Genomic DNA, 9,874 nt, shown 5'->3' on the forward strand with positions numbered 1-9,874 from the left:
ACACTGTAGGCCTGCTATATGCTTCAGAGGAGTCCCAGCCTCTGTAAACGGCACGTCAGACATCATTCAAGGACCTCGATGAGTATTTTTTTATTTGGCTGTGTAGTAAAGCGTGTTTGGGGACGTCGCCTGTGCGCATACGATGTTTTTGAGCCCAGCTCCGTTGGGATTGGATCTGTGATTTAGTGACGAAGCGCCCGCTCCGAATGATCCCCACCAGAGGGCGAGAAGGTCCTTAACCTGCAGCTGAACGTAACGTGGTCGCTCTGAAATGAGTCTAATAAATAATGAAACGGCATCGCAAACTCGGTCACTCATTTCTTCTAAAGGTGTTGGTTGTTGGGCGAATCTGTCCGGAGCAGAAGAAGAAACAGAGCGCTCTCCGGCAACACGCTCGACAGAAAAGCCTTCTGTTCCCGACAGACGTCGTGCTAAACTGCGCGCGTGCTTCAGTGGCTTGCAGGGCGGAGCTTCCAGGTGTCTCTTTCCACAGGTTGAGGGGGTGGGGAGGATGTCTTGCCAGTTCCACGAGTCTGAAGGGATGCCGGATCGAAACAGACCCCAAACCCCCTTACCCCCCTGCATCACCACATCGTTTGGCCAAATAAAAATAAAAAAGGCAGCACAGATCATGCAAGGACAAGGAAAGACAAGAAAAACAGTTGTGGCGCAGCAGAAAAGAGGTGGCATGTGATATCCGTCCCCACTTTGTCTGAGCAACAATTTGAAAGAAAAAAATAAACAACCGGCCATTTCAGAGGGAGTCCTCATAGATCACAAAAGCATAAAAATATATCTTCTCCAATATAATTGTAAACTAGGCATAGTTTGTATTTAAAATAATTTGTTTTACAATGCCATGTAAGAAAGAAAAAGAAAGTATATCCCAATGTATTTTCAAATTTACACGCACCTATTTACAGATAACTTTTCCTTATGCGCAGATGTTTGTGTGATTTCTAATTCTACAGACAAAAAAAAAACTGCAAAATAATGCAGCATCTGTGATATGATTTTTAAAAAAAGTTGAAAACATTACGCTGCTCAATGCAGGACACTATCCAGTCGAGTTAATATAATCCAGCTAGACCTTTACGGTATTAAATGTCTGTGGACGAGAATTATCTGACATAGTCCAACTGGTTGCCGCAGGTGGACTTTGGAGATGTACTGGGAGGAGCAGAATGATGGGTTCCCTTCAAATTTAACTGTGGAAAACCCAGCAAGTGGAAGGCAGTTAGTTGACTCTGCGATATTAAGGAACAAAAATGTTGGCGCTAATATGAATGAAGGGGGTGGAAGACAAGATGAGTGAGTGTTTGGTGGCTCATAACAAAGACACATTTCATGCCTGTGGCAGAAAAGACGGCGTAGTGGACCGATGGGGGTCAGGCAGGCAACTGGGTGGTGTGCAGATTGGCAATGGTGGCGGTACCAGTGTAGAGGTTGTAGCAAAGAAACTTGTTATAAGAGGCTCAGACTGTTGTGGTTAATGGGTTGGGGGTAAGAACAGGCAATGGTGGAATGGATGGGGGGGGTCGGGATCCTCACACCTGGCTGCGTTGCCTCAGTTGCTGAGGAGCAGCTCTGTCGCCGTTTCCACGTCCCAGGACTTTGAAGACAAGGCCGCTATTACTGCATTCTGTGAGCGGAGGGAAATGGGATTTTAAAATGATTGTAGGATCGAGTTAATGAGCTTCAGAATGATTTTACAGTACGCGATTATGAACATCAAATGTCAGACTTTTGAGCAGCTTTTTTTTGTTAATCGTATCTATGTTTTGATATGTGCCATGTTAACAACCCTGTTGCTCCGACAACAATGCCGTCAATTAAGGCAGCAACTAACAATTTGGGTTCGATGACTGTTTGTCTATTTTTTTCGTTTAGTCTGTAAAAAAACAGAATACTGTGAAAGTAATGCCAATCGTATTCAAATGTCTTGGTTTGTCCAACCGATATTCAGTGTACCGTCACAAAATAACGAAGAAAAACTGAAAGCATTTACTTGAAGAGAAGCTGAGACAAGAAAATCTTTTCCACAAAAAAAAAAAGCTACTTAAATGACGAATCAATATCAAAATAGCTGTCTATCGTTTTCTGTCAATCGAGTGATTTATTAAATCAGTGAACTGTTTCAGCTCCACTCTCTTGTCCCACACCGAGCTGACAACATCCATGAATGCGATGGTAGAACACACAAAGGGATTCTGACCTTATCAAAGCCCATCGCACAGAGTTTGTCTATTTTGCGGCTGTAGTCGGCACTGGAGACGGGAGCGCGTGCGTAGACGTGAGACCACAGCCTGGCGGTCTGTTTGTACATCTCCGGGTTCTGCTTATACTGAGGACGCAGATGGAAAGCTCAGCGAGGGTTAGATGTAAAAAAAAAAAAAAAGAAGGTAAAAAGCACAACGGGGGGGCCGCGTGTTTCCAAAAACATCGTCCTCACCTGGTGGGCCACGACGGCGTCCTGTGGATCATCTGGTTCTGCGGCGGCGAGCAGAGCCTGTAGAGACAACAGCACCGTCCGAAGGGTCATGGCAGCGGCCCTGAGCAAGATGGATACACAGAGTGCATTTGAGACGACACACACACACACACCGGAACATGCAGTAAGAGAAGGGGAGGGGTTCAGATGCATCTCACTCACCACTGGTCTTTTAAAATGTCCAGACATATTGCTCCCGTCACAGAACTGATATTAGGGTGCCAGATCTTAGTGATGAACCGTACCTTTAAAAATGTAATAACAGAGACAGATGTTACTTAAAACAGGTTAAACTATGGAGTAGGAAAGGGTGTGTGTGAGGGGGGGGGGGGGCTACAGTGGGTACATTTAAATGCACACTTTCATCCCCTGGCTTTAAATCATATTTGGATTCTGTCATAGCATTTGTCTCGGCAGCTGTCACTTCAAGGCTCTTGTGGGTTATGTTATCAATGAACACTTCTAATATGCCAATATTGGGGTTTATAAGATTTTCAGGAATGTGACGAGGTAGAAAAGTTGTCAGGTATTTCATTCAGCGGATGAGCCAAAAACATTATTTTATCCATAAACTCTACTCATTGGGAAACTTAATTTTATCACCATATTCGTCGACTTTGCTTCGTAAAATTGCGATCTTATCTGATAGAGCAGTGATTCTCAACTGGTGGGTGCCTGGGTTTTTTTGTTGGCTCTGGTTACAACTTGTTTTGCACTTGTCCCTCCATGTTTTCAGCAGCGTGTGCCAGGTTGGTCTATGTGTTTCGAATAAATAAATTAAACAACCTACTGAATATCCAATTTACAATGTACTACTTCTGAGTTGTTGGACTCTTTTGTTTGTGCATGAAAGCTGTTGAGTCTGTTTTGAAGATTCTGAATTATGTATGCATGTTGTAATACCTTGTGTCCTGAAGATGCACTTTTCGGTTTTTAATTCAAATGCAGTTAATTGAGTGTAAAAGGGAACAGTTGCGTTTTGTTTTATCATTAAACTAGTTGTTGTGTTGGCATACATATTCTGAACTATCTCAGGTTTAAACTGCACCATCTTTTCATTAAATAAATTTGAGAAGTTGAAATTGTTCCTCGATTTGGGTCGCAGCTTGTAATTATGGGGGGATGAAGAGTCCCAGAACCACTGTTGTAGAGGATGTCATGCCCGTGCTCTTAAAACAGGATTAAGAGCGTATATATAAGTTTGATGAAAGCAGAACGTGTTGACTCCAATCCAGGATGGCGGTGTGCCTGTAAAAACACTTGGACGTGAGAGAAACAGTAGTATTTAGATTGGATCAACTGAAAAGCACGTACCTTTGGAGGGTTAAAAGGATAAGTTTCTGGGATTTTTATTTCAAGCTGAAATCTGCCACCTTGGAAAGAAATGAAGAATGAAATGTTTCAGCATGACATGACTAACATTAAAGTGTCTTGGCAGATGTTGTCAGGTCATTGTGATTGCGGGTCTGTGGCAATACCTTCATATGGTGTATCGGGAGGACCCGCTATCTCCCCTCTCAGCTCCGTGAAGTTCTCATCCACCAAATCTACTTTGATCTGGTTTTTACTCGTCTACGGGACCAACAAGAAGGTAACGTTACCACACGGCGCTCCACGGGAGTCACAGTACTTACTCGCAGTGCCGTGTCTTGACAAGTCGGTGAAGTGTGAAAGCACATACTTTTACAAACGCGCGTGAAAGCGGCAGACATGTCGGCGGTTAAAAGGCGCAGCAGAACTGCACGTCGAAGTTTGATGAGAAGTTCAACAGGGGCCACTGGGACATTTAAATACGTCAGCAACGTAGAGAGCTCTGCGCTGGAGCCAAGCTAGCAAAAGTTGGCATAACTACAAACTCCCAATAACAAGACTTGACAGGCGGTAGAACGACAATACACACTGTTAACGACTTAAATCCTCCCCTATTAAAAACAACTAAGAAAATAAATATAAGCTCGTGAAGGTTAACCTATATCGCGAAGACCACAGGCTAATGCTAACTGAGGTGGAGATGTCAAAATACCGTTGCCGTTAGCAAGCTAAGAGCTGCTAACTCGGAGAGCTAATGGCTAACTGTCGTCAGTAAACACCTATGGTGGCTTTTTATTAGGCGGTTTATTGTCCATATAATATGTTTATGTTCACTAGGTAGGTACCCGCAGGTACGCAGCACAAGTTATTAAAAACAGGCGGCCTGTCAGTTGGCGGAGCTGAATCCTCGGTGTTTCCTGAACACACCCACCTGACAATAACAGGATCGGTTCGGCGGACATTGAGCTAACGATCGCTGAAGTTCTCCTGTGTAGGCCTGACCTACAGCAACACCGGACTGGGACCTGACGTTAGGTAACGGCTAATGTTGGTGTCTGCCATAACGGCTACAGACACTTGCGTTTTAATTAGTTCAGTTGAAACAGTAACAACAACAACAACAACAACAACAACAAGATGAATCGAAGTGAGGAAAGAAGAAAAGAAAATAGCCAGAAACGTTACCACACCTCTTCGCTTTTGAGAACTTCTTTGAACTCCCGCTTGATCCTTTGGACCGCGATGTTAGCCATGGCTGTGTCTGCTGAACTGCTGCTGCCTCAAAGCCAGACCCGGGGCCTCGCTCTCTCTCACACACTGTGTGTGTGTGTGTGTGTGTGTGTGTGTGTGTGTGTGTGTGTGTGTGTGTGTGCGTGTGCGTGTGTGTGTTTGTATATATGTGTGTGTGTGTGTGTGTGTGTGTGTGTGTATGTGTGTGTGTGTGTGTGTATATATATGTGTGTGTGTGTGTGTGTGTGTGTGTGTGTGTGTGTGTGTGTGTGTGTGTGTGTGTGTGCGCGCGCGCGCGTGTTATCTGTCTTTGTGTGTGTGTGGAGGGGACTGCCCGCTCCGGTGCTGATTACAGTTGCAGAGCTCTTCTTCTTTCACTTTCACCTACCACCGCTTCTTTTCACTTCACAGACAAGCTAGCTGTCGCCGTCGACTGCCACACAGCGTTAGGCAGTCCAGAACATACAGTGTACGCGCGCGCACACACACACGCATACATAGAGAGTGTGTGCCGCTAAATGGAGTAAAAACTGGAAGTTCCATTAATGAGCTCTGGTTCATGGGTTTGTGTTGTGTTCAGCACATGAGGAGAAATGTCCTGAAAGGGCATGTTTGAAAAAACATCTAATGTCTATTTTCTAGCACTGGAATAAGACCGACAAGGTTTTTACATCTGACTCTGATTTGGAATGGAGATTTTACGTGATTGATTGTTATGGGGCAAAATGTACAATTAAGGGAAGACAGCTGTTGGATTCAACACATTTCTTTTTTTACTCTTCAACTTCTATCACTGCTTATATAACAACTGACCCTTCAACTAATCTCTCTTCGACTGACCGTCCAACTGCTTTCATGGCTTTGGTATCGACTTCCATTAAAGTTGCTTTAGTTTCTTAATACATGGCTTATAAAGTGGTGACATAAAAGTAAGAGGAGAAAGCCAATGTAGGACATATTGAAATACTGTACTTTTTACTACACTAATAACCACTCTTGTCAATGTTAATTACTATGCACATATTTCATAATGGTTAAACATATTATTTCATTATGTATTTATATTTTGGTGCAGTGGTGGATGAAGTATAGTAGGGTTTCAAGGAAATGTCCTGTTTTCAAATCTGGTGTAAAAGTCAATATTTTCAATATATGAAAATATTGGATTATTAATATTATTTAAGCAAAGTAACTACACGTTTGTGTTGGAGTAAAAGTTGGCTGCTATGTTTTGTTATATAAGTAGAAAGTAGCATACAATTGAAGTACAGTATTCGAGTTACATTCCATCACGGTATATTTGGTTACACAACTGCACAGATGTTGGGGCTCGGTCCGCCTGCCTCTGTATGACGATAGGCAGCGAACTGTTTGTTTACTATCCAGACTGTGCAGTCGTTTCTTCCCGTGATTGGCTCATAAGTCCCGTCCATCAAAGATTTGGACCAATGGGGAACGTCCGAATCGCCACGTGCGTGCAGACCCCGGATGTCTCTCGCGAAGACTCGCTGGTTGGCTCACGTGTACCAACAAAACACAGACGGTAGGTTGACATGTCTGCAGTTTATTGGTTTCTGTAGGTGGGGTGGGGGGGGGGGAACAGCGGAGCAGCCCAGGCCCATTAAATACATTTCTCGGTTCCTCAACGTCTTCAAAGCACAAGTAAGTCGTGTTTCGGTGCAGTTTCTCGAAATATCTGTTGCTGTATATCCATTTTTTTAAGAGTCGAGAGGAAAATATAAAGTCAACCCGGTGAGTTTTTGTTGCTCGCTAGGTTAGCAAGCAGATAGTCTGTTGTTAGCTAAATTAGTTCAAGATCTACATTACCAGTAACATGGTTATTATAATAGTTGCGTGTCTATAAAACGTAAGTGTCGCTGTGTGAGGAACGCTGATTTGCTTCCGTTGAGTGGCTTTTCAGCAGGCTCGAGGTAAAAACCGGCCACTTTGTTCGTTCGTCACTCCAGAAATATGCAGGAAGCCACCCATGGAAAATATAACGCGCTCGTGCTGTTTTGTTTGACTATGGCAATTCGAGTACAAGCGATGCAAAGTGTATGTTTAGTACAGTGACAGTAGTGTGTTCACTCAGCAGCTTTTTATTTTGAGTTGTGTGTTCCAGCACAACGTCCACCACACATTGTAACGTAAATTACATTGTTATATAAATATTGACAGGTCAAGTACGTTTGACTAAAGCTGTACAGGAAACTCGCTCAGGCAGATGTATATGGGCTGACATTGCAAATACTTGTAGGTTTGCAGAACAGAAATGCAAAATATGGTGTCTGTTTCAGTTCCCTAGCGGCAGTGGCTCAATCCTTGAACATTTAGGCAGTGCAAACAAGTTAGTCAACATTATGCACACACAAAGAAGACGAGAAAGGTCACCATGACAAAGACAGTGCAAATAAAAGACAGAACAGTGGAAAAAAACAGCCTATCTCAATATATTACAGTGTGTATAAGTGTTTGTGAATGTTAAAGGTTTTTTTTTTCAGACAGTATTGTAGAAGAAAGAAATGTTTGGCCAATCAAAGTGGAAATTACATCAGCCAATAAAATATGCAAGTGGCCAAAAAAACAACCACAACAGCAGTCTATTGCATGGCTAGTAGATTCTGGAACACAATACACACAGTTGCAGGTGGGCCAAAAGAAAAAGTGAATTTTCAAAGATTAAATATTGATGTTACCAGCTTTAAAAATGTAGGATCTGATATTTCAGTATAGACCTGGATAACTTTGATTAGGTACCCACAGCAGCTATGCTTTTGACTGTATATTTGTCCTACAACTAATCTAAGCAACATTTGCAATAACAATTGCAAAACTATCTTCAGCTCTCACCTGATGTTGTGGCTCCTAATCAATGTTGTAATAAAGACAAGTGCACCATCACTGTAAACTGTTCGAGACGTTTACGTGTTGGTAACGCACGGACAACGCCAAAATCTACTCCGGTACGTTGTCAATAAAGGTCTAGTTAGAGTTTATTTTCAATAACAAATAACTAGATTACATGCAGCGAGATAACGCAGGCACAGACAGTGCTGGCGGTCCTTAGCCGAACAGTGTCCTCCCTCTAGACTGTGAAACTACAGTAAAGGACAGCACTGACGACAGGCAGCGTTAGGTTTCTCTCCTTTGTTCGTGTACTTGGTCTTAGTTAGAGACAATACTTTTTTTTTTTGTTCCAGGGTGGACGCCGTCTGGTGAGAAATGGCAGAGGGAGGCTTTGACCCCTGTGAGTGCGTCTGCACCCATGAGTATGCCATGAGGCGTCTCATCAACCTGGTGAGGGACCTATGGCTATCGCTTGAAAACTTAAGTGGCTGGCTTATAACAGGGTTGTGTCGCAGGAAGAGGGAATCCAGGTGCACCACGCAAAGTATGAGTAATGTCCCGCCAAAGTCTAAAAGAGAAAGCGGAGAGATTAATGATGGAGTCAAAACTAGCAAGCAAATGAAAGTCCCAGCTGGAGAGGAGGAAAGGAAAAGCTACCAACTGGCACCGAGTCAGCACATCCTGGTTCCTGCTTGGTGTTCATCCAGAGAGCTAATTAGCATTTCCATGCTTAATGTGTCACTCCCATTCACGGCGTTGTAAATGTTCTCCAGCTCTATAATGGACCGTGTAAAAGAAGAGCTCAACATTGTGTAGACAGAGTTGAAGTTGTGATGATGTCGTGTCGGTTTCCAGGTGACCTCATTGGCTCATTTTGTGCGCAGGTGTGACCTGCGTGGCGTGCTGCAGATGGCTCAGAGCGTAAAATCACCCTGAGGGTGGAGGGGAGAAAAGAGTGTTGCCCAAATAAGGAGAGAATGTTAACAGGATTTGCATGTCAGAAATTTGTCGAGTATATTTTTGTTTTGTTTGGAGCTTGAAGTTTGTGTCCGTGTTATTGGTTTATAGACTGTTTTTTTTTCTTCCTTACACTAGATGAGGACAGTGGTAACATCAAAATTATTTTTACTGCTCTCCTCTAGTATTAAATCTCCTATGTTCCTTCTGTAATGTCTCCCTCAGCTCAGGCAATCTCAGTCCTACTGCACAGACACCAACTGCCCTCAGGAATGTATGTATGAGCACATTAGTGTTTTTGTTCTTCATAATGGGTTGTGTCGTGTTCTGGGATCAAAAACACATAGTATGGATTACAAGTGCAAAGATGCGTTTGTTTTCCAGTGCCGGGTCCCAATGGGCCAATCGGCGGCGGCGGGGACCTGACCCTTCCCATGGTCCTGATGGGATGGGCGGTGCTGGCTATGCTCCTGTTCCTGTTGCGCCCATCCAGTCTCAGGAACAGACGCCCCACAGGCAAACCTACCGGACCCCACAATGTCAGTATTGATCGCAGCGCGACCACGTAACATAGATATTGTGCACGTAGGTTCAGTGTGCGTCAGTATGCAGAAAAAATGCTTTCATACGCCTGAAATTAATCGTTGGTTATAAAAAAGAAAATCCTTTGTGCACAGCTGCGTAATACACTTATCATCCATAAAAAAATCCCTGATCAAATACCATTATGATATATTTTATATATCCTTTATTTTTTAATGTGAAGCCAGTACCTCGTATTCCTGTCCTTTTTTTTTTATTAAAAAAAACATTTGTTTGTTATTGCTATTGCGTCGTCTTTTGTAGCCCCTTTTTACAGCAGACGTTTTGGCTTACCTTTTGGTGTTAGTAACGCCTCTCCCAATGACAGTGAGTCAGCATGACCCTGAAACTGAAGTTGATAAATGGCATTCACCCGTCAATAATTGTATTATTTACACCCATGCTTTTACTGTAACATGTCAAAATCGCGTCCATAAAATCCGGCCTATTGGGTAA

General features: G+C 43.2%; 2 protein-coding genes across 5 annotated transcripts in view; one reads left to right on the forward strand and one right to left on the reverse strand.

The window, feature by feature from the left end:
• Window positions 1-75: 75 nt before the first annotated feature.
• Window positions 76-5,192, reverse strand: ube2kb (ubiquitin-conjugating enzyme E2Kb (UBC1 homolog, yeast)). Of its 2 annotated transcripts, XM_068592008.1 has the most exons (8): window positions 4,993-5,192; window positions 3,970-4,063; window positions 3,806-3,864; window positions 2,654-2,736; window positions 2,453-2,552; window positions 2,216-2,344; window positions 1,554-1,642; window positions 76-1,208 (listed from the first exon to the last, which is right to left on the reverse strand). In XM_068592008.1, exons 1-7 carry the CDS (start codon window positions 5,053-5,055, stop codon window positions 1,568-1,570), a joined length of 603 nt encoding a protein of 200 aa, XP_068448109.1. In that variant the 5' UTR covers window positions 5,056-5,192; the 3' UTR covers window positions 76-1,208; window positions 1,554-1,567. The 2 variants fall into 2 exon arrangements, with proteins under 2 accessions (XP_068448109.1, XP_068448108.1); XM_068592007.1 differs by having other exon boundaries at window positions 76-1,642; window positions 4,993-5,190.
• Window positions 5,193-5,362: 170 nt separating this feature from the next.
• The window catches only part of smim14 (small integral membrane protein 14), a 7,613-nt gene continuing 3,101 nt past the window's right edge, over window positions 5,363-9,874 (forward strand). The window contains exons 1-4 of one of the 3 annotated variants that reach the window (XM_068592012.1): window positions 5,363-6,575; window positions 8,233-8,329; window positions 9,062-9,110; window positions 9,221-9,375. In XM_068592012.1, the coding sequence (XP_068448113.1) occupies window positions 8,255-8,329; window positions 9,062-9,110; window positions 9,221-9,375 (279 nt within the window). In that variant the 5' untranslated portion in view covers window positions 5,363-6,575; window positions 8,233-8,254. The other 2 variants (XM_068592010.1, XM_068592011.1) reach the window with 2 other exon arrangements.

Source organism: Clinocottus analis, unplaced genomic scaffold (genome assembly GCF_023055335.1).
Source record: "Clinocottus analis isolate CAN_PGR_092001 unplaced genomic scaffold, fCliAna1.0.p SCAF_26, whole genome shotgun sequence".
Taxonomy (NCBI): Eukaryota; Metazoa; Chordata; class Actinopteri; order Perciformes; family Cottidae; genus Clinocottus; species Clinocottus analis.

Excerpts from the sequence above, each read along its gene's own strand:
- ube2kb (XM_068592008.1), bottom strand. The coding sequence starts at position 5,055 with ATGGCTAACATCGCGGTCCAAAGGATCAAGCGGGAGTTCAAAGAAGTT. Across the intron at positions 4,064-4,992 it reads AAGTTCTCAAAAGCGAAGAG|ACGAGTAAAAACCAGATCAA; the intron begins GTGTGGTAACGT and ends TTGGTCCCGTAG. Across the intron at positions 3,865-3,969 it reads TCCCGATACACCATATGAAG|GTGGCAGATTTCAGCTTGAA; the intron begins GTATTGCCACAG and ends TTTCTTTCCAAG.